Here is a 23,104-nt window from a genome sequence, read left to right on the forward strand (position 1 = left end):
TTGAAGTCCAGGATTCTCTCTGTACAGACTTAAAACTGCTGTTGGGTTTACTGTGCTCTCGCTGCCTCAAGGGGATTCTGTCTTTGTAAGTCGTCATTCTCAGATATTTATGTATTTTGTTGGTTGCAGCTGAATATTTACTGCCTGGGCCTGTTTCTCCTTGTGAACCTCTCTTGCAGGCTACAGTGTGGGTCCTAATCACCATCTGAAATTGGGAGGCAGCTGGGTAAAGTAAGCAGGGCAAGGGAGCTTGGAGCTGAAATTTGCTTGCCAAAAAGCCTGGCATGAATTAAAACAGAGTGCAAGCAAATCCTTTATGTTTTAGAATAAGAATACAATTTCTCTGTAAGCGGAGTTGCTGCTTCAGAGGTTTGTGCTGTCATCAAGCCTTATCTTGTCATGTAAGAAACAATGGCTGTCACCAAGGTATTGGCTTGTAGCACTCCAGGACTCCCACCAATATGCACGAACTCAGAATTTGCTGCCTTTTAGTGGTTCTCAAAGGCTGAAGAAGCATCTCTGTTGAACTGCTGAATGCAGGCGTAGAAGGTGTTGATCCAAAGCAGTTGAGGTGGGACCCTGGCCATCCATGGCTGGCAATCTCCCAGTCTGAGTCCACAGGGTTCTTTTGGAGAGTCAATCTCTCTGGTAGTCACACTGTGTGCCTGCCTCCTGCCCACTGGTGTGTGCTGCCTTGAGGGGAGCCCTTTCTGTCAGCCAGGGTTTTGGCACTGCAGAAATGAGTGTAACGAAAGCGAACGCAACCTTTGGAAAGGGCAGGGTGATAGTTAACAAATGGATTGCTCCCATTTCCATTCATTCTCTGGTTTCAGTTGTTTGCACCCATGTGCCGGCAAGCCCACGCAGGCTGGCCAGGCTCTGCTGTGAGCGATATGGAGGACAAGGGCCTCTAAAATCTTCATTATGTGTCTTGGCTGATGATGGCAAACTGATGTATGCACCCCTCTGGAGCTGGCGGTATGTGGTGGCAAAATCCCCCAAGTTTTATCTTTGTTTTTTTTTTCCAATTGGGATGATTACATGGCCCTGTTCCAGCTCATCTTTGTCATCTTATCTTTAGGACAGGCTGTTTTCTTCCTTGCTATCTGGTTGTTTAAATGAGATCAGTGTTCCGTAGCAATTAGTACATGCTTTTTCTTTAACCCTTCTAACTTATACTGATGCATTCACATGCCCAACATTCAGGGCAATATTAGTATATTAAGATATATATTTATATATAATATGTATAAATATATTAATATTTATATTACTTGAATTCTATTTATATTAATTACTTTAGCAATATGTGTCCCTGCCCCATGGCAGGGAGGTTGAAACTGGATGGGCTTTAATGTCCTGTCCATCCCAAACCACTCCATGATTCTATCTATGATTCTATGATATATTTACATATTAATATAAAATAAGTAAATGATATATTATATATTATTAAATATATATTAATATATTAATACATTCGTTACAAACCTTTACAGTGCCTGTCACCCATTAGTGCTGGTGAAGGGCACTTGATGGAAAGATTGTGAGCTGAAAGACTTGGCAGGAGTTTCTGAAATTATTTTCTAGACACGTGAATATCTGCTCCAGTCTTTGTATTTGGAATAACACAGTTCAATGAAATATTGGGCTTTAAAACTACCTGCCTCTTCCCAACAGAAAAGCTTTTTCTGGTTGGTTATTAGCAAATGTTACTATGCAGGTGCTCTGCAAAAAGCCAGCTTTTGTCCAAATATTAAGAAAAACAAAGCATTTATTTCCCTTGCAGGTTTGTGTTCTTAGGCAGAAAACAGACCTGTTTTTTTTTCAAGACTCTAGGAGGACAACTGCTCCTTCTCCTCTCAGTCTAATCTGTTTTATCTGTTGGTGAGGCACCATGTGTGTTTATATACTGAGCAACTGGAGGACAGCAGTTTCCATTCTTATTGAACACAAATATTTGCCAGAGGCCTGATCCAAGGTCTACTGAGATCCGTGGTGCTCTTGGAAATGCAACTTCACTAAGAACAAACTTCTCATTATTTTCCAATTAAATTTTAGTTGGGTTACAGGATATTTTATTAGCAACTAAGTATTTTTTTAAATCAAGAAAAAACCCAGCCCATTACTTTCTTGCTTTACTCACAACTTAGCTGTACCTGTTCCCTAACATGCCTTCTCAGCTGTAGTTCTGTCAGTGAGGAAACTGTGCGATGTTTTGACATTCTTTGTCAGTGAGAAATTGAAACACATAAGTCAATGAGCAACTAACATCATTAAACTTTAATTACATATGAAAATATCTCATGTGTTCCAGCATGACAACAGACAGATTGCTGTGGATCTCTGGAAGGAGAGCTGTGAGAACCTCCAAGGACAGTGTCGTTCAGAAAGAGGGCACGCAGAGAAGCAGTGTGGGCAGCCAGATGGAGGAGTGTGGGTGAGAGAACTACTTCTGTGCTAAACAACATAGCGAATTTGGAGTGTCATGAGCTTCTGAGAGCCTTGCCCTTTGCAAGCCATGGAGACAAGTTGAGAAGTGTTGATTTTGCCTCTCCCTCTCTAGTCTCCTAGACTCCTAGGCTCCTCTTTTCTCACTCCCACCTCCCCATCTCAGCCAACAACCATTTGGACAGGGACAGGGATTAAAGTGATACTCTGGGTTAAATCCACTCTATTCCATAGTATTCCATGGAGGCTGGGCACCCAGTCCCTGGTTTTTGCTGCACTGTCACATGAAAAGGTGAACGTGAGTTAAGGGAGTGGGAAAATGCAACCACAGGATTTTCACAGGATATCATCTGCCAGGTGTTCCAGATAATGCCCTGCAGTGCTGAGCAGGAGATGACAAAACCAAGAACACAATGACAAAAGCCAAACAACAAAATTATTAGTCTGGAATAAAAATCACGTGGAAAACCTACAATTTTTATCTCATAAATATCAACATATAAATAATCGTCTAAGTTTCCCGTAATGAAATTTAACAACATCATGCATTGCTGCTGAGCCAGCCTAGCCACCTGTGGAATTGATTACATGAATGATTGCTTTCAAAGTCCAGTAACGGACCAGTGCTCCCAACTGCTGCTTTGTAGGCAGGACCAGCCCATTGTCTCTCTGCAGCTCGCATTTATTGTTTCAGGCAATAGCAGAGATGTGGGTCTCTTTGTGTGAGTTGCTGTTACATCTCCAGCAGAATTTTGGAGCGCAGCAAAGCACCACAGACAAGGCCAGCCCCAATGCAAGCATAAGACAAATTACCCATTTGACCAGCCCCAAGAATGTAAATGGGAGGATGATGATGGTGAGAATCACCACCAGCAACAGGAGCAGCACAAGTCTCTGGACAGCCAGTCTATTGTCTGCTGGAGCATTTTCATATCTGTATAAGATGTCCTGGCTGCTCTGAGTCCAATTGTCCAGCCCTGTGGCAGAGATGTGTACCTCAGGATTGGAATCAGGGTTTTCCAAGTGCTCCATGATGTCTTCTTTGTTTTGAAGTGTGCGGATGAGTCCTCCTGACACAGAAGTGGCTTTTCTGCACAGCGGGCAGGTGATGATCCAGGCGCTCTCCTCCTTCCTGAGGATAAGCTTGAGACAGACAGCGCAGAATGCATGCTGGCAGTCCAGGAGCTTTGGTACCCTGTAGATGTTGTACTTGTTGAAGCAGATGAGGCAGTCCATGTCGATAAGTGTTGTGCTTGAACACTGGTGGTTCACTTCAAAACCTCCTGCTTCAGGAGAGGTTTTTTTCATTAGCATAATGAGAGGCTTTAAGTCTCTTTCCAAAACTGCTGGTTTGAAGGCATCAGGACTGTCTTGCTCGGTGCCCAAAGACCTCTCCATTTCTTTAACACATTCTTTAGTGAATCCCAGCCTCTTCGTGTCTGCAGCATTTTCTGGCAGGGCTCCTGCTCTGCTCATTCCTGCAGCACCTTCCGTAGAAGGCGCAGGGCTGTCCTTTTCAGCCTGTGGTACTCTGGGAGCTGCTGATCTGTTTCCCTTGTCAGTGAATTTCTCCATGGAGTTAAACCTCCGTGCCGTTTGTCTTCCTGTAGCTGAAGGACTTGCTGAATTTCTGGCTCCTTTTATGTGTTGCTTTATTCCTGCTGCATGATTGATTAATGACAGCTTTAAACATGTTGTGTTCCTACAATATGATGTTTTTATGAGATGGGGACCTGAGTTAACAATTAACTTTGTGGCCAAGACAGTTTTACAATGGCTGATGATAATATCAGTGAGCAATTCCCATCTGGAAGCAGACCCCACGGCATGAGCAGACGGCAGCTTCATTCACTGCGAGAGCCTGACTCTAACGTTGCTATGAGATTAGTACTTTATTTGTTGAAAGCAGTGTTGCTGGTCTCTGAACAACACTTTTCTGGCAGTGACACACACAGAAGAATAACTGAATATGAACATGAGTGTATGGAATGCAGGGCTTTTATCAGAGAGAGTGTAAGTATCACCAGTTTTGAGCGCTCTGGGCAGGAAGTCTGCTCTTGCTTTAGCAATACTCAGTACCCTAGAACTATTACCCCTCAGCACAAAGTAAAGAATGAGATTGAGATTATTAATGTGGAATGTCAAATGATCGATTATTATCAACTCTTCTATCCTGGGAGCGTCCCTGTTGGTTTCAGACATCAGAGGGCTTCAGGTGCAAACTGAAGTGTGACTTAGGGTCACACAGGGACTCTCAGAGTCCACGGAAGACATCTGGAAATTAAAAGCAAGGTCCACGTCTTGGTAGAACTGTCTGCTTTCTAATGGCACTCACAGGATAACCTCACACACTCAGGAAAGCCCTGTTAAGGGTGTCTTCAATATTCAGTTCTTATGAAAAATAAATGCCTGAACAAAACCCCTCCCTCTCTAATTTCTCTCTGCCCTTTTATTTGAGGGGTAAAATACAGATTGTTTTTCTGTAAGAATCCTGAGGAAGGAAGGAAGGGAGGGAGGGAGGGAAGGAAGAGAAGGAAGGGTCACTAATGCCAGCAAGCTGAACAAGCTCAGCATTACCAGAAGACACAAGTCTGTAGCCTAAAGTGCACCTGAATGCTCAGGTTGCCTGTGCTGCCATGTACCAGCCTCTCCCTCCAACAGAAAGAAATGAAACAGCTGCAGTTTAGGAGGGCACGGAGTTCAGGAAGACTATAATCTCAGGGGGGATGAGGTGAGAAGAGCTTGTTCTCCTTTGCTGAGCAATAGCAGAAGGTGTGTTGTAAGCAAACTTTGTAAGAGTCTTTAGGTGTTCCTGCTGTATTCCTGCTGACGTGGCGTGCAGCAAGGTTTGACGGGCTTTTGGGTGACCTCAAATTTTAGGGCCCTGAAGAGCTTTTGGTTGCAGAAGTGGGACTCTCAGTCGAAGTACAAGAATGTGTGGAAGTGACTGGCAAACTGCAGGGCTCACTTCTGTTTAAAAAGTAGAATTCTCTCTTGCATTTCACGTACCTCCTTACTAGTAAGTTAATGCTGTTAAAAAAAAAAAATCTGGAAAAAAGCAGACAGCTCTGACATTTTTCCAATGCTTTAGAAATTTCAAATTTAGTCAGTTCCCGTGGCCAAAATGGAAATGTCATAATATTTACAGGTTCTTAATCACTAGAACAGTATGAAACTGTCCTGGCAATGCTGGGAAGCTGGAACAGACACCACCAGGGGCAGCTGCACTCCTCGCTTGAAAGGTTTAAAGCTGGGTGGGTGAATCCATGTGTCCATGTCTGTTTGCTCTGTGTTCCAGCAACGGCAGAAATGACATTTCTGTACTTTTCACCTACATGTGCTGGAAGCTCAGCGTTGGGTCAAGAGGCATGGTTGTTTTGCTATGGATGCATGCCAGCAGCCAGGACAATGTCCTCGAGGGAAGAAGCAGGGCACATGGTGGTTTGAAGAAGTCCTCGTGCCTCCGCAGGAGTGCGGGTTACTGCCCCAGGGATCTGGGACCCGAAGGCAGGAAGCGTGATCTTGTGTGGGGCTCAGGATGCCACGGCTACGCGGTTCCTTGGCTGTGTTTGTGGCACTGGTGTTCACTGAGCACATGGTCCCTCTGCCCAGTTTCTATCAGTCATATTGGGCTATAAATGCCCATTCGTTATTGTCCTTCACTGCCAAAACTTTCAAAATTCTGGCTCAGTTCCGTCTCCGCGACACAAGTGATGGTCACTGCCTTGCATGCAGGCTGTAATTAACTAAATTACCTAATGCCCCTTAACAACACTTAGATTAACTACTGTTTCATTGATCATTTGCAGTCAGTTTAGATACTCATCCTGGTTTTGTGCTTTTAGTTTGTTTGTCTAAGAAAATGTGTTTCTATGGAATGCTTCTTGTGGACTTGTTTGTGACATGAAAAGGATACAAGAGAGTGGTTGGGTCATTTCAGAGCAAAATCCATGCTTGCCATGGGGCTTTGAGCATACTGATACGCAAAACATCCAAGAAGATACTGCTGATAGGCCCATAGGCTTCTTCCTGTGAACTCAGAAGTAATATGGCACTATCTGCGTTCCTGCCATCCACGTTCCTGCCAGCCCTGTTCCCACCAGCTCCACCCCAGCCATCCCTTCTCCCACCAGCCCCGTTACTATCAGCTGCACTCCTGCCAGCCACATTCCCACCAGCCATGTTCCCACCAAATGCCTCCTCCCAACCCCAGTCCTGCTGTCTCTCTCCTTCCTGCCCCGTTCCCACCAGTCCTGTTCCTGCCATCCCTGTTTCCACCATCCTCACTCCACTAATCTTTCATCCAAGTAACTCTTGGCTTTTTGAGTTTTTTTTGAAAGTTAGACAGAATGTCTCACTGAAAGCATGTGGGTTTTTTTTTATTTCAAATAGTGTTTTTCCCAACACTGTCCATTCATTGTTCTTTTGGAAATAGAATCATAGAAGTGCTAGGTTGGAAAAGACCTTTGACATCATGAAGTCCAATTGTACTTGTCCACTACTGAACCACCCCTGAGCACCTCATCCACCCATCTTTCAAACCCCTGCAGGGATGGAGTCTCCACCACCTCCCTGGGCAGCCTCTGCCAGTGCCTGAGAACCCTTTTGGTGAAGAAATTTTTCCTAATGTCTAATCTGAACCTGCCCTGGCACAACTTGAGGCCAAATGCTAACGCCTTGTGTTCAGGCCCAGGGAGGTTCTTCTCCCTCTGGACTCGGCACTGGTGAGACCGCTCCTCGAATCCTGGGGTCAGTTCTGGGCCCCTCACCACAAGAAGGATGTTGAGGCTCTGGAGCGAGTCCAGAGAAGAGCAATGAAGCTGGTGAGGGGGCTGGAGAAGAAGAGGAGCGGCTGAGAGAGCTGGGGTTGTTTAGCCTGGAGAAGAGGAGGCTGAGGGGAGACCTCATTGCTCTCTGCAACTCCCTGAGAGGAGGTTGTGGAGAGGAGGGTGCTGGGCTCTTCTCCCAAGTGACAGGGGACAGGACGAGAGGGAATGGCCTCAAGCTCCACCAGGGGAGGTTTAGGCTGGACATTAGGAAAAATTCTTCACAGAAAGGGTCATTGGGCACTGTCAGAGGCTGCCCAGGGAGGGGGTTGAGTCCCCTTCCCTAGAGGGGTTTAAGGGACGGGTGGACGAGGTGCTGAGGGACATGGTTTAGTGTTTGATAGGAATGGTTGGACTCGATGATCCGGTGGGTCTCTTCCAACCTGGTGATTCTATGATTCTATGATTCAATATGATCTGTGCTGAAGAGATGTGTGTTCTTCTGCAATCCCCTCTGTCTGCAGCCTCTCCCGATCTCAAATGCAAGGTCAGGCAGAGCTGGACCCAGCTCCAATTAGCGAGAGATTTAACTGTTGTGAAGTTCATAACAACACTACAATGAGTCCTGATACAGGAAAAAAGTGGAAGATTTTGATTTAAGCTAAAGTAGAGTTCAGTTTCATCTAAGTAATTGTATTCTTTGAAAGTTAGACAGAATACCCCTCTAAGAGAATGTTGTTGGGTTTTTTTTTCAAGCAGTGTTTCCCAGACACTGTTCATTCTTTGGAGATGAAATCGCCTTGGGTTCAGTGTGATCACTGAGCAGAGGTGTCTGCTTCTGTAATTACCTCTGTTTGCAGCCTCTCCTCATCTCAAATGCAAGGTCAGGCAGAGGAGGAGCCAAAGCTCCAAATTAGTGAGAGATCTGGCTGTTGTGAAGTTCATAATAACAATAAAATTAGACCTTGGAAAGTAATGAAATAGGCATAAAATTTCTGGAAAAAATGATCCAAGTGCATGTGAGTGGGGGATCTTTTCTGTCCCAGCTCCTGCCTGGCTGCACACAACTGATGGAGATCAGTGCCTCGCGCTGCCCAGGCCTGATAAAGGGTGCTTTGCTTTCTAAAACTCCAAAAATAGGCTTGATTTTCGGCATTTTCGGTGTCACCCCCACCTCTGACCCCACCTCGCCTCCCAAGCCTCCCTTTCCCTCCTTCCCGGAGGAGCCGCCAGGGGGCGCGAGCGCCGGGGCGGGCGGGGAGGTGCCGCTCCGACCACTCCTGCCCCGCGGTCACGTGAGGGGCGGAGTCACGTGAGGGGCCGGTCACATGACGGGGCGCGCGGCGGGGATGTCCCGGAAGCGGGGAGCGGCGGGGGCGGCGCGGCGGCAGCGGCGGGCAGGGCCCCCCCCGGCAGGGCCCCCCCCGGGCCCCGCAACGGCCCCAGGGGGCCTCGCCGCGCAGCTCCGGGCCCTCGGCCTCAAGCTGAGGGAGGTGCCGGGCGATGGGTGAGCGCCGCGCCCGGTCTGCGCAGCGCACCGGGGCGTCCTTGGGCCTCCTGCCCGAGCGTCGGGAACCGGTGTCCCTGGGGCCAAAGGCTTTCCCTCAGAATTGAGCAGGACCATTGCTCTTTAGGATGAGAGTTCCCTCTTGTACCCCACAGAGGTCAGAGGGCTTGGCTCTGGTTCTGTGCAGGACCTGTGTCTCTGAGGCCCATGGCTCCCTTAGCCTGGCCCCTGCTGGTCTGAGGGCTCTGCTGGTCCCAAGCCTGATCCCCAGCGGGGCTGAGGGCTCCCCTGGCTTGCTGAGTGGCCAGAAGGCCTGTAAGGATTGGGAGAAAGTGCAATTTTATATGCATGCTGGGAAACTGTTTGGTGGATCATTGGGTGGTTGTTCATTCCTCAGTCTGGCTGGAAAGCTGCCTGGAGGAGAAGGACCTGGGGGTGTTGGTTGACAGCGACTGAACATGAGCCAGCAGGGGCCCAGGTGGCCAAGAAGGCCAATGGCATCTTGGCTTGGATCAGAAACGGCGTGGCCAGCAGGGCCAGGGAGGTTCTTCTCCCTCTGGACTCGGCACTGGTGAGACCACTCCTCGAATCCTGGGGTCAGTTCTGGGCCCCTCACCACAAGAAGGATGTTGAGGCTCTGGAGCGAGTCCAGAGAAGAGCAATGAAGCTGGTGAGGGGGCTGGAGAAGAAGAGGAGCGGCTGAGAGAGCTGGGGTTGTTTATCCTGGAGAAGAGGAGGCTGAGGGGAGACCTCATTGCTCTCTGCAACTCCCTGAGAGGAGGTTGTGGAGAGGAGGGAGCTGGCCTCTTCTCCCAAGGGACAGGGGACAGGACGAGAGGGAATGGCCTCAAGCTCCACCAGGGGGCGTTCAGGCTGGACATTAGGAAAAGATTTTTCACGGAAAGGGTCATTGGACACTGGAACAGGCTGTCCAGGGATGTGGTTGAGTCACCTTCCCTGGAGGGGTTTAAAGGACAGGTGGATGAGGTGCTGAGGGGCATGGTTTATTGTTTGATAGGAATTGATGATCCAGTGGGTCTTTTCCAACCTAGTGATTCTGTGATTCCATTGTGTCATTTGTCTCAGTGCCAGTTTAAGACAGTTTGGCCTGGCACCGTTACCATCCTTGACTCACTCAGTTGGAGTTTATGATGTTCCCTCAAAATGTTATGTTCCTATCAGCATTTCTTCTCATTCCAGCAGCTGTTCAAAGCACAGGGAATAGTTATGTCTTACATCCTGTTCATAACGTTGTTGAAATTAATGGGTAGGAGGAGTACAGCTCTTTTCCTTCCCCGTGAACACTGTTTTGTCCCTGCTGCTCTGCCAGGGCCACTCATTTAGGGCTGTGTGTTTGTTTTCTTTCAGCCAGACTCACCTGCGATTCTTCTCTCCGTAGAAATTGTTTGTTCCGGGCCCTGGGTGATCAGCTGGAGGGCCACTCCCGGAACCACCTCAGACATCGTCAGGAGACGGTGGATTACATGATAAAGCGGCGGGAGGATTTCGAGCCTTTTGTGGAGGATGATGTGCCCTTTGAGAAACATGGTAGGGTCTCCACAGGACACTAAATAAGCCGTTATTGTGTAATGTCATATCTCATCTAAGCATCATCCTACTAAACAGCGCCTCATCCCAGAACCGTGTTAGGGCTTCCCTCTAGTGGTTAGAAATTGTAAGTTGACATTTCTCTTTCTGTAGAAAGACAAGCTGTTGAATGTGTGTTAAATTTGTCATGAAATTGTTTAAATTTAGGAGAAACTTGGGAGAGAGAAAGGAGGCAAAAAAAGGCAAGGAGTAAAAACTTGGTATTGTCTGGCTCTCCTTGAGAGAGGTGTTGTGTGTCCTTGAGTAGGTGTTGTGTGGCTGATCCCTCTGGGTCTATTTCTCTTCTTGACATTCAGTGTTTCACACTGAGAACACAGGAGAAGATCCACAGCCGAGACCAGCACAGCCTTTGCTCGGAGTTCTTCGAGAACGTGCCAGGTGCCATGAGAGGATGTTGAAAGTTGTTTGCTCTTAGTGCATGGCACTGTTCCTTCTGAGCTGACGGCCTTGCATAATCTGAGGGTGTACTGTATTTTTTAGAAGTTTCTGTGGTCATTTAAGATGTGTTAACATCAGTTGCTGCCATACTCTCACCCACTAGTTTCCATTTCACTGTTGGGATTTCCTTTCCAGAATTTCCTGGGCTTGTGCTGAAATTCTGTTACTCGCTGAACCGCCAGTGCGTTTGGAGGTGTTGGACACTGGGATTCCAACTCTTGTGAATGTTTCTTTTCTTAGTTACCAATTTGGCCAAGCCCGGTACCTTTGCTGGCAATGATGCTATTGTGGCCTTTGCAAGGAACAATCAGTTGAACGTGGTTATTCATCAGCCTAACGCGCCGCTCTGGCAGGTGAGAAACAACACTTCCATATTTTGGCCTAATTTTTACCTGGTAGGTCCAAATAGCATAGAAACTTCCTGATCTGCTAAAAAAGAATGCTCGGTAGCCATAGTGAGCTTGGCATGGGGAAGAGCTGTGCTGACTTTTTCAGCCTTGGAGGAAAAACCTTCAGTGAGGAGGAGAGAGAATGAAGGAAAACAGTGAATGCTTGATAACTGTGTGGAGACAGAGTAGCACACTTTAATTTGGTTTAAGCTACTATGTTCCCTGTTATCATAGAATCATAGAATAACTAGGTTGGAAGAGACCCACCGGATCATCAAGTCCAACCGTTCCTATCAAACACTAAACCATTCCCCTTAGCACCTCGTCCACCCGTGCCTTAAACACCTCCAGGGATATGGTTCTGTCTCCTGGATATCAGACTACATACAAGGGGACTTCTCTGATATGGATTTGAGCCAAACTCAAGGAAACCTATATGAAAACATCCAGGAAAATGGAAGTGAAGATGTAGTAAGGTGGTCCCTGCAGCCTCCGGGAAAGAAGCTCCATTGATGCTACACGAGACTGGGAATGAGAAGGTTTCTGAGAGTTGGAGAAATGAGGTTCTGGTCTGGGCAGAAGAGGGAATGAGTTTTAAAACCTTAAGGAATTGTTTAATCAGCTTCTGGAAAGGAAGGACTGTGTGTGTGGTTTCCTCTCACAGCAGGGCACTGAGCGGGGCATCCATCAGGTCCCTCCTGCTCTTCTGTGGTAAATCCACATCCAATCTCTGCCTGTTCACTGACGAAGTGAGAGCCTGAGGTCGTGTCAGGATTGTTTCTGGGCACTGTATACGACAGAAGTAATGATTGAAGGGCTGGTCCCAGCTTACAGACAGGCACCAACAGAGTGTACAGGGCAATAAGGGCCAGATGAAAGCTATCAGTGGGTTCTTAAATACGTTTGCAGCAGTGTCCCAGATATTCCTAAACCTACCTGAGTTTGAACTCTCATTTATACGCACCCATGTCGGTGAGATAGCTAACTTGCGGGGTTTTGTGTTTAAAGAAAGTGTACCTGGCAAGCACACAATGAGCAGAGATACTCAACTGCTTGACCTGCAAGTGTGCAGAGGGGATGAACCTGCAGGAGAGGTCATGTTTTGTTGCTGTTTTGAACCAGATACCTCAGTGTGCTCAACTCTTCATCAATATCTCATGTATCCACATATATCCACTCAGACCTTAAACTTTTTCCCTATTTATTGACCTTTATGTGGCTTGTAAATATAGAGTCTGTGATGAGCTCAGTTTTGCCTGAGCCTAGTCTTGTTGGTGCAAGGTTGTCTTAGGCTCTTGCGAATGGCCTGAGTAGAGCAAGCTGTTAATAGTGGTAATGTTTTGATAGGAATGGTTGGACTCGATGATCCGGTGGGTCTCTTCCAACCTGGTTATTCTATGAACGTAAGGAGCCTCCTACCCTTGTAGGACATCACAGTATGTAGGCAATGTTAGCAAGTTGCTGGACACCACTAACCCAGGGTGTGCTGCTGTTTAATTTTCTACACTTTAACAAAATTTCCTGTTCCCACCTCCCCACCACCCCCACCTTTTGCTTTGGAGCCTCAGTAAAACTGTAGAAGGATTAGATAGCAGAGAGGCAGATCAGTGAGGTGATTAAAGCAGATGGTGTCAATATCTCCTTCAGTCCCAACTCAGAGGGTGAATTAAAAGCTCTTTGGAGGTTAGCATCTCTGCAAGGGCTGTTTAGGGCTTTAAACAGTCTTTACTTTTTTCAGTAGTAACTGTAAATGTGGAGCTTCAATGTAGCTCAGATGTATAGGTTATTTATTGGCTTTTTGGGTAACTGCTTACCTTTTTTTCAGTGTTTTTGCCTTTTTTTTAATCTGCAGCAGTCTTTTACTTACAGTGCCAGTGTACAGAGAAGGCGTGCAGAAAGAGGCTTCACCACTCAGAGCTAGAGTGGATAATTTTCAGAATTTCAAGAGCTTTGGGATTTGACAAATACCTGTTTAGGTTCTGGCAGAGGAGAAACATTGAAAATAAATCTTACTTGGATCCAATGTGTTGAATAACTTCCTAGGATAAAATCCAAGAGTTGGGTATAACAGAGTGTTGAGTTGGAACCTGAAGGTGAACAAGTGTAAAGCAGATGAATGGAGGTGAATGTGTTGTGAGATCTGAAGTCGTTTGTGCAATAGAAACTGCAGCTGTGGTTGAAAGGTGACTTGGTGTAAATTCTGTAAGTTGGGATAAGCTGATTCAAAGATGTAAAAGTATTGGGAAATTCTGGAGCCCTAAAGCAAGGTACGGACATCTTCTCCAGGAGAGCTGTCAGGTCTTTGAACTCTGGCTTGACGGGTAAGCAAAGGGATCTGCAAACACAGTGTGCTTTCATGCATTTCTTGCCAGATTCAGAATGCTGTGTAGCTTTTAGCTAGTTCAGGCGCTGATGATCGGGGTAGGAATCATTCTTGTGTCAGCCTTTTCTACAGGAACTACTGTACTTGGTATTGGCAAAACAGAGGAACATTCGTTTGTTAAGAGTGTTCCTGAACAGAGTAAATATGTCAAGGCTTGCCTTTATTTCTACCAGTCTTTCTTTTAAAAACAAAACGTATTCACTTTGAGTGCAAACGGTTAAAACAGCATCTTGTCCCAGCTGCAGAGCAAAATGTAGTGTGGAGGACTTTCCACTGTGGTCGTAACTTGCACAAACTCTTCTTTTCCTTGTGTTTGAGGGGAAAAAGGCGTACACTCCGGGGGAGCTGTCACTGAAACAGGATCTGGGAAGATGATCAGAAAAGGAATAGTTCTGTGGAAAGTGTAGAGAACAGTTTTGAGCTTCCCACTGAAATACTTTCATGCCATGTTTTGTTTGCTGTGCTGTAACAGACCCGTGGTTGTGCTCCTGGTTTTCAGATGTAATTCTTGAGAGAGGAGCTGTGTTGTGACTTTGGCACATCTGGGTTATTAGGGCACCCATTTAAAGAAGCTTCAGTAGCTACATGCTCTGCTTCTGATCAGTGTTCATCATTGCTTCAAAAAACCAGGAACTTTGAAAAATGTGATGCTAGGGTTGATCCCAGCTCCTCATTTGTGACTTTTTTTTTTTTTTTTTTTTGTTTCATATAGATTCGGGGTACAGAGAAAAACAGTGCGAGGGAACTTCATATTGCATACCGTTATGGAGAGCACTATGACAGCGTGAGGAGAATCAATGATGATTCTGAAGCTCCAGCGTATCTTCAGATGGAGGTTGGTTCTGACAGTGACCTAAGTCAGCTGTGGGTGAGAAACAGATCAGATGAATGTTACCAGTTGATTTCCTTTCTCATTTGCACTGAGATAGAGCTTGGTCTCTGTGTCGTGGTGGGGATAGAAGGTCACTGTCACTAGTGCAGCCTGCTGTCTTGGGACAGGCTGTGAGATGTTTAAATTACTGGGCTAAAAATCACTCCCATATCTGATGCTGTGATGTGGCCCGCAGGTGTCTTGTAGCAGTGCTATCTAAGTTACATACTCATGGACCTTGAATACAAAACAAAAGGGAAGCGAAGAAAGATGGAAATGCAACAGCTGCTGGATGCAAGAATCTTCTTCATATTGCACTTTTTCGTGTTTTCATATTGCACATAAGCTGTGCTGTCCTTGAAATGCTCTACACACAACTGTATAATGTGTGGCATTGTAAAATAATTAATGCCTCCCTTCAAAAGCCACTTATTGTTTATTGGTATGTGTGATCTGGTAGTGTGTGGGAGCTTGCTCAGCAGTATTTGAGTCATGGGAAATGATGTCAATGATGATGGAAGTTACGCGATTCCCAGATGCTTTGACACAGGATATTTGTGAGAAGAGTGCGCCATAATAAGTCAGTTTATGACAGTGTGAGATTGTTTCATGGTTTATGATGGAATTGCTGCATGCATTTGTGATCTGCTGGGCTTTGCTTTTCTTGCAGATGCTTTGCAAAAATGATTCAAATAAGATGAAGGAAGTGAAGCCCCAGCAGGGTGAGTTTGAAGCAGATGAGATTGAAGGTGAAACAGAAGATGCTGTACAAAAAGTGTGTAATGCCTCTGGGTGCTCAGTAAGTATTGAGTAGCCTTTGTGCTTCATGTTCAAACTTTCTCGGTACATGAAAGCCGCCTAAAAATTACTCATCTTGTACAGTTTCAGTACCCCAGCCATAAATCAAGATGCATTTTATTCTGGACTTAACCCTGAAATGCAGATGAAATACGTACTCTGTGTGCATTTCTGATAAGTTTTGAAGGTTTGTCTTGCAGTCTCTCTGGGAATTCACTTTGCAGCAAAGTATGTAAAGTTTGTGATCTTTGAGAGTGTTTGTAGTGGGACATCTCCAGCGCCTAGGTACTCTGGATCTTGGCTGTCGTCACTGGAGAGCCCATGTGGTTCCTGCAGATGGCTGCTTGTACTTTGCAAGGGCATAGAATAGAGAGGGCCAGGAGTGGAACCATTACACTGAAACAGGACGTTCCTTTGTCCTGGTATCATAAGGATTTTAAGGGTATCTCCCTCAGCTTTCTCAGAAGCAGCCAAAAGGGTAACTGAAAGGTGATAAAAGCAGACAGCAGCACTCTGTGGCACAGATGGGTGTTAATTGAATATATGTCAGTGATTTGACCTGTCATTGCCAGTGTTATCTTTCTCTTCCATGGACAGGACACTGATTTAGTACGCCACATCCTGGAGGTGGAAGACTACAGTGTAGAATCTGCAATATTTGCTATCATTCAAGTGAATGAAGTGGAAAGAATAAGTAAGTACAGAGAGTTCGTCACCTGGTGCTTCAGAAGAAGCTGTCTGACGTCAGCATTCCCTGATAACAGCAGTTCAACAGGGACAGCAGCAGTTGGAGCTTGCAGTTACCGGTGCTGCCACATCAGCCTTTCTGTGCTCAGCGAAGTTATTAGGGAGGACAGACTCAATCCAGATTCCAAAAAGGCCAATAATTAGCAGCCTGAAACTGGGAGGTGTCACTGCGCATGGCAGGGGGTTGGAACTGGATCATCTTTTTGGTCCCTTCCAACCCAAACCATTCTATGATCCTGTAAATTCTGGAAGAAGGAATTGGCTGATAGTGAGACAGCTTCTGGGTAGAGCATGTCTGAGAAAAACCTCTGTTGTTGGTAGGTGCTGAGGAGCAGTGTGATCCCCAGAGTGAAGTTCAAGAATTGTGTAGCAGAACTCTGTTGGAAGAAAATGGAAATGGCTCAAGAATCTCTGGAAATCAAAGCTTGCATCGAGGTGAAATAGGAAACAACGGACAGGCTAGAAACAAGAATCAAGCTAGCAGAAGCCTGAAGGTATGGGAAGGGGTGGTTTGGCAGGGATTCATGAGCCCTTTAATTAGGGGAATGCTTAGGATTCTCTAATTGGCATCTGCCTCCTCCTTGGAATTACAAAGAACTGCTTACTGAATTTTGTTGCTGCTGCTGTGACTGTGACTTCTGCAATACAAACATTTACTAGTGACATGTGGCACTCTTCCCAAAATGATACAAAATGAACTCCTGTTAAGTAGTTTGGAGTAAATGTTCTTCGTCAGCTGCTTTGATATCTGCCTGTCTCTTCTCCGGTGTATTTTTACGCAGCTCAGCAGAAAGCATGTGCTTTCAGCATTGTTTTTGCATCCTTCCCTTTCAGGTATCTAAAAAACAGAAGAAGGAACAGCAGCGGCTGGAGAAGAAGAAGCGGCAGGAAGAAAGGCACCGACAAAAGGTCTTGGCCGGCAAGAACAACTGTGCAGACAGCAGCAGGAGAGAGATGGACTCAGCCAGCCACATCACCTTGGTGAAGACCATGGAGGCTCTGAACATCTGACTGGATGTGTTCTGAGTGTTCTGGGGAGAAAGGCAAATAAAACTGATGAAGGCAAAACCCCTTAAGCATGTTTACAAACACCCATTATTATCTTAAAATTGGCTTCTGTGGAGAATTCCGAGCACACACAAACTCCTTGTCTCTGCGGTCATGCGGTGAATGGTTGCTGCATCAGCCTCTGTGTGAGAAGAGTTGTTTGAACTTAACAAAAACCAGAGACTTGTGTTTATAATTTCAAAGATGGATGAAGGTGAGAACCTTTTCTTGCCACTGCAGTGTCAGATTTCCTGTGGCAGCTCTTGATGATTATTATTTTTATATCAATTTTTTTACTGTTATGCTTGGAGGAGCTTAACAACTTTGCTGTCAGGGAAAGCTTGACAGCTCTCAGCTCAGGGACATGGGAGTTTTTTTTTATTTAATTAAAGTAAGGGAACAGAATCCCAGAATACTTTCTAAAGTGCAGTGTGTCAGCCAACTCTGTATGAAATGTGAGATTCCTAGTTTTTCGTGTGAGAATGCAGTGATAGTTTTAACCAAACTAGAAGTGCCTATGTTGTGCTGGGCAGTTTCAGAAGAGTTTCATGCATGAAGGGAGAATGAGATTGCTGTGTCCATGTGCAGAAGATATGGACATCACACGACCAATATGATCTAGTGAAGCCGTTTTATTCAGAGTTCACAACACATTTATACCTCTCTTTAGCAGAGGCAGCCATGGTGTTACAAGCTGATTCGTCAGTTCTCCTGTAGCAGTAAACAATCATTGTTCACATACATTATTATGCTTTCTCATGAGAAACGGCTATGTGAGCACTCTGGTCTACAAAATAACAAGTCAAGGACTACCGAGGAATTAATTACATCCAAGCTGTAGGACAAGTGCACCCTTTGTCAAAACTTTTTTACTCAGCTCTTCTTCCAGCGAACTTCACCTTGATCCTGACAAGCAGACATGTAGAACATTCACTCAAGCACACTGCATTCTTTTTATTCTCGTTTGTTCTTTTATATTTTTAAATTTGTCTGCAGGAGTTAAATGTTATATTTTTAATACCTGGCTCTGCATCTGCTACAGTACAACACTAATATATTCAACCCACAGATGTCACAATTCACTCAATTCACAATGTCCTTTTTCAAATAAAGAAAAGTCCGTCTATTTAATTTCTTGTGATGTGCGGGGAATAAAAAAGTGTATTTGCCTCTTACACAGATTCAGATTGTCCCACCATAACTCATTTATGTGGAACTGAGTATTTTGAAAGGAAAAAGAAACTCTATCCTAAAAACCATATTATTGTCCACGTTTTTTATGGTTTGTTTTTCTTTTTTAACTTTAATAAATTAAGTATTTAACTGTAAAACCACAAAGCATTATATATATATTATATATATATTTCAGTCTTCTTGCTCACACAGAGAGATACTCTGGCATCAATTGGATGGTAAATATACATGACATGAGATATATATATATGAGACATATATATTACATATTTTATATATATATAAGCATGGTGGCATTATAGCTAAAGTTATATTTTTTTAATCTCATTACATCAAGATGTTTGTTAAAGTTTTCAAGGATTTTTGAGTTTATGTATTATTTATCTTATAAACAGAAGGAAAAGCAATGTTTCTAGCCTGTTTTTCCTGCATATAGGTATTTCTGCACCAAAGTGTGAATGAGAATATGCAGTAAATAACATTGATAACATTACTTAATAATAAATAACATAATTACAGTCATCGGGTTCATAATGTTGTAAATGAACAGTAGTTTGTATTGTGAGAGTTAATACTATAATATAGATTTCCTTTGAGCAGAAAGTCAGCAAATAGTAAATCATTCATTTGGTGTGATCAGTAGTTTTAACTGATCACTTAAATGAAAATCATTACATTTTAAAATTAAACAGACAAAACTATATAAGAAATGACAATGTAGTCAATGGTTTTTTTTCCTTTTTTGCTTTTAGTTATCTCTTTTCACTAAGCCAAATAACAAATAGCCTTCATTACAGGTGATTTCAATTTATACTTAAATACCATTTTCAAATTAATGATTTGCAATTAAAAACAAACGTAATGACAAACCTGAAACAAAGAAAAAAGGTTTTGCTATGTGCCTATTAGATTTCTCAATATAAAAAATGTAAATAGTCAGAACTTGAAGTCAACGCACACATTTGGACTAAACATAACATAACATTCTCGAACACTTTTCTATCTCTAATTATTACTTGGGGATAAAACCAGATTATTAGTTTATAATGCAATTTTATATTCTATGACTTTTGGTGTGAGGCAATTACCCCCCTTGACCCCCCTCAGACCCCAATTACCCCCTTTGACCCACCCCATGGGGACCCCAATTACCCCCTGTGACCTCAATTACCCCCCTTGACTCCCTTCAAACCCCAATTATCCCCCCCTGACCCCAATTACCGCCACTGCCCCCCCTTGACTCCCCCATGGGGACCCTAATTACTCCCCTTGACCCCCTTCAAACCCCAATTACCCCCCCCGACCCCAACCACCCCCACTGAACCCCTCAACCCCCACCATGGGGAATGCAATTACCCCCCTTGACCCCTACTACCCACCCTGGATCCCCCCCCAGACCCCAATTAACCCCCTTGACACACCCCAACCCCAATCATTCCTCCTTGACCACCACAAACCTCCCCTTGGGGACCACAATTACCCCCCTTGATCCCCCAGTGGGCTCCCAATAACCACCCTTGACCCCCCCAGACCCCATTTTTCCCCTACAACCCCCACCGTGGGACCCCAATCCCCCCACAACGGCCCCCCTCACGTCGAGCAGGAGGACGAGGCGCCCCCCCCTCAGCCCCCCCAGCAGGTGGGTCAGCACCCCGAAGGTGGGGGGGACACCAGGCTCCCCCCCAGTGGGTCCCCCCGCCCCACATCGAACCCCGCCAACAACAGGACCAGGAAACTGGGGAGAGCGGGATGCCCCCCAACCCCGTTACTTCCCCCCCGACCCCATTTCCCCCTCCTTTTGCCCCCCAGCTCCCACTTTTTGCCCCCCAGGACCCATTTTCCCCCTAAAACCCCCCATTTACCCCCCCGATTCATTTCCCCCCCCACTGTCACCCATCTCCCCCCCTTGCTGCACCCCAACACCCCATTTCCCCCCACTGCCCCCCATTTCCTCCCTGTTTTGCCCCCCAAGCCCCCTAGGACCCATTCTCCCCCCCAATCCCCTTTTCCCCCCGCTTCATCTCCCCCTTCCCCCCCCGGAACCATTTCCCCCCCCATTACCCCTGAACACTCCCCCATTACCCCCCCGTTTCCTGCCCCAGAACCCATTTCCCACCCATTTTCCCACCCCAGAACCCATTTCCCCCCCCATTACCCCCTGACTCCCCCATTACCCCTCCATTTCTCCCCCCAGGACCCAATTTTCCCCCCCATTGCCCCTCATCTCCCCCGCTGTCGCCCTCCAACCCCCTCATTTCCCCACCAAGACCCCACTCCCCTGCCTCCACCTTTTGCTCCCCAATTCCCCCTTTTTCCCCCCTCAGGACCCATTCCCCCACCCCCCAGTACCCTCCTGGACCCATTTTCCCCTCATTTCACCCCCCTTTTGACCCCCAACCCCCTCATTTCCTACCCATTGCCCCCTAATCCCCCCAATTCACCCCCCTTTCCCCCCCTCACCATTTCCCCCCAGGACCCATTTTCCCCCACATTACTTCCCCTTTTTACCCCTAATCCCTCCATTTTCCCCACATTAACTCCCCCAGGACCCATTTTGCCCCCTATTTCCCCCTCTTTTCCCCCTCAACATCCCCATTACTCCCCCGGACCCATTTTACACCCACTCTCCAACATTCCCCCCCTTTTTGCCCCCCAACCCCCCCACTTCCCCTCCCAGGACCCCATCTCTCCCCCCTCTTTGCCTCCCAATCCCCTAATTTCCCCCTCCCCCAGACCCAGTTCCTCCCCCATTTCCCCTCCCTTTTGCCCCCAACCCCCCCATCCTCCCCCCAGGACCCCATTTCCCCCCGTCTTTTGCCCCCCAGACCCCCAAATGCCCTTGTCCCCTCCCCCCCCAATTGCCCACGTCACCCCCCAAATCGTCCCCAGGAACCCGAATTCCCCCTCCCCAAATCCCTTCAGGAAATCCAACTCCCCCCCCCCCAAATTCCCAGCCTCCCAAAACGCCTTTTCCTCCCCCTAAATCGCCCCTCACTCACCAGTTGCCCCCCAGGAACCACAATTGCCCCCCCTTGTCCCACAATTGCACCTCAAGTACCCCAACTGCCCTCCCAATTCCCCACCACGGACCCCGAACTCCCTCCCTAATTGACCCCCAGCCCCCCCAAACACCCTTGTTCCCCCCAAAATTGCCCCCTCACCCTCCAGTTGCCCCTCAAGAACCCAAACTACCCCCCAAAACCCCTTCAGGAACCCGAATTGCCCCCCCGGTACCCCAATTACCCCAGCAATTGGCCCCAGCCCCCCTGAATGCCCCTGTTCACCCCCCAATTGCCCCCCTCACTGCCCAATTGCCCCCCTGGAACTCCAAATCCTGCCTCTTGCCTCCCAGTTACCCCCCAGGAACCCCAATTGCGCCCCCAGATCCCACCCAGGAACCCCAATTCCTCCACTAATTGCCCCCTAGCCCCCCCAAATGCTCCTCTAATCCACCAATTGCGCCTCAGGAACCCCAATTCCCCCCCAGTTGCCTCCCAGTTGAGATCTTGCCCATAGATGCCCTCAGTGGGGATGGGAGATGACATTGTCGATTAAAAACAGCTGGGTTGGGGCATAAGAAAAAGATACAGTATGAAAATCAAGTAAGGTAATCAAGACATCATTGTCATTTATTACTGTTGTAATAAAAGTTAATTAGCAAACTGATGTCACCAAAACCGGGAGATGCAAGAACAAACCTTCAAAAGAGCTCAGGATATTTGCCATTTTCCAGCAGTGACCAACAGGAGGAAAATGTAGGAGTTTTCATTCTCCTTTAGGTGTTCGCTGGGACAGAGCATCTTCAAGTCTGCCCAGGGAAAGGGAGGAGTGAAATTCGAGTCTTCAATAAGCCAATTCAATTTATTTTTAAATCACAGTCGTGCATCAGAGACACTGAAGATGCTCATGATGGAAAGTAGCCAAAGTGAAGCAGCAGATGGGATCAGCCGGAGTCACAAAAGACCAAAAGGGATGGTTTGGCCATTTTGCTCATGAGAAAATCAAGTAGTAAGATGATGCAGGTTGGAGAAGATAAATTAAAGCATTTACTCTCTATACACACTCAGAAAAGGATAAATGAAAACAAGGGGTGGAGGAACAAGGTCAAAAGCTGCTGCACTCTCTCCTGCTGATGTTCTTACAGGAGTTTTTTCAGTCCAAAGCCAACTTCAGGGGAGAAAATTAAAATGACAACATTACACTTTTTCAGCTCTCTCTGCCTCTGAGTGAGGTGCCCAGGATCCAGTCGCATGTTATTCCGTAGGGTAGCTCCAAGAAACTTTTGTTGATTTTGGCTCTTACACTCAAAATGCAGACACAGACAAATCCAAAAGAAAAACTTTGGTCTGAAAGCCATAGAAAACCAATTTCTGTGTGAGAAATGAAGCAAATTAACCCCAAACCAAGAAGAAGCCAAAGCAGCCACACAATTATCACCACATTTTTAACTCATAAACGACTGAGAAGGATTGAGAAGAGGAGCAAACACACCCTAAAACAGCTCCTGCAATAGCAGCTGGTAACCCAGGGCCCTGTTTCCAGCAGGAACTCGAGGTGAGCATGAAATGATCCTCAGGAGGTAGTTGTACACCTGTAACTTAGATCCTGTTAAAAATTTCCAACAGTATCAGTTTTAAATAATGATAATATAAAAATATCAAAATTCAGATAAGATAAACAGATAATTTGCTTGTAGACAAAATTTAAAAATACCAATAGGAACAACTTGAGTAATTCTTGATATAAATCACTTTGATGAAAGTTCACAGCGTGCATTGCAGCTAAATGAAAAGAAAATGAAGAAGCTCTGTAACCTCACTTTTATTAATAGTCTTGCACTATAAGTCTACGGGATCGAAGTAGAGCAAATATATTAAGCTGTCCTCTTTCAGCTAGGTGAAGAAT

General features: G+C 46.1%; 2 protein-coding genes across 3 annotated transcripts; one reads left to right on the top strand and one right to left on the bottom strand.

Annotated features, from left to right (window-relative positions):
* Nucleotides 1-2,110: 2,110 nt before the first annotated feature.
* On the bottom strand, nucleotides 2,111-4,418 carry RNF186 (ring finger protein 186). The gene has a single exon (XM_069874496.1). The coding sequence runs from the start codon at nucleotides 4,297-4,299 to the stop codon at nucleotides 3,142-3,144; it is 1,158 nt and encodes a 385-aa protein (XP_069730597.1). The 5' UTR covers nucleotides 4,300-4,418; the 3' UTR covers nucleotides 2,111-3,141.
* A 4,148-nt stretch (nucleotides 4,419-8,566) lies between these two features.
* OTUD3 (OTU deubiquitinase 3) lies at nucleotides 8,567-18,874 on the top strand. Of its 2 annotated transcripts, none has more exons than XM_069874533.1 (8): nucleotides 8,567-8,724; nucleotides 10,124-10,272; nucleotides 11,011-11,123; nucleotides 14,255-14,377; nucleotides 15,084-15,212; nucleotides 15,809-15,905; nucleotides 16,280-16,452; nucleotides 16,793-18,873. In XM_069874533.1, the coding sequence occupies exons 1-8, from the start codon at nucleotides 8,567-8,569 to the stop codon at nucleotides 16,967-16,969; spliced, it is 1,119 nt and encodes a 372-aa protein (XP_069730634.1). In that variant the 3' UTR covers nucleotides 16,970-18,873. The 2 variants fall into 2 exon arrangements, with proteins under 2 accessions (XP_069730634.1, XP_069730635.1); XM_069874534.1 differs by having other exon boundaries at nucleotides 8,642-8,724; nucleotides 10,093-10,272; nucleotides 16,277-16,452; nucleotides 16,793-18,874.
* Nucleotides 18,875-23,104: the final 4,230 nt, after the last annotated feature.

The sequence above is a fragment of the Phaenicophaeus curvirostris genome, chromosome 22 (assembly GCF_032191515.1).
Source record: "Phaenicophaeus curvirostris isolate KB17595 chromosome 22, BPBGC_Pcur_1.0, whole genome shotgun sequence".
Taxonomy (NCBI): Eukaryota; Metazoa; Chordata; class Aves; order Cuculiformes; family Cuculidae; genus Phaenicophaeus; species Phaenicophaeus curvirostris.

Excerpts from the sequence above, each read along its gene's own strand:
- RNF186 (XM_069874496.1), bottom strand. The coding sequence starts at position 4,299 with ATGAAGCTGCCGTCTGCTCATGCCGTGGGGTCTGCTTCCAGATGGGAA.
- OTUD3 (XM_069874533.1), top strand. The coding sequence starts at position 8,567 with ATGTCCCGGAAGCGGGGAGCGGCGGGGGCGGCGCGGCGGCAGCGGCGG. Across the intron at positions 15,213-15,808 it reads GTAATGCCTCTGGGTGCTCA|GACACTGATTTAGTACGCCA; the intron begins GTAAGTATTGAG and ends TTCCATGGACAG. Across the intron at positions 16,453-16,792 it reads AAGCTAGCAGAAGCCTGAAG|GTATCTAAAAAACAGAAGAA; the intron begins GTATGGGAAGGG and ends CTTCCCTTTCAG.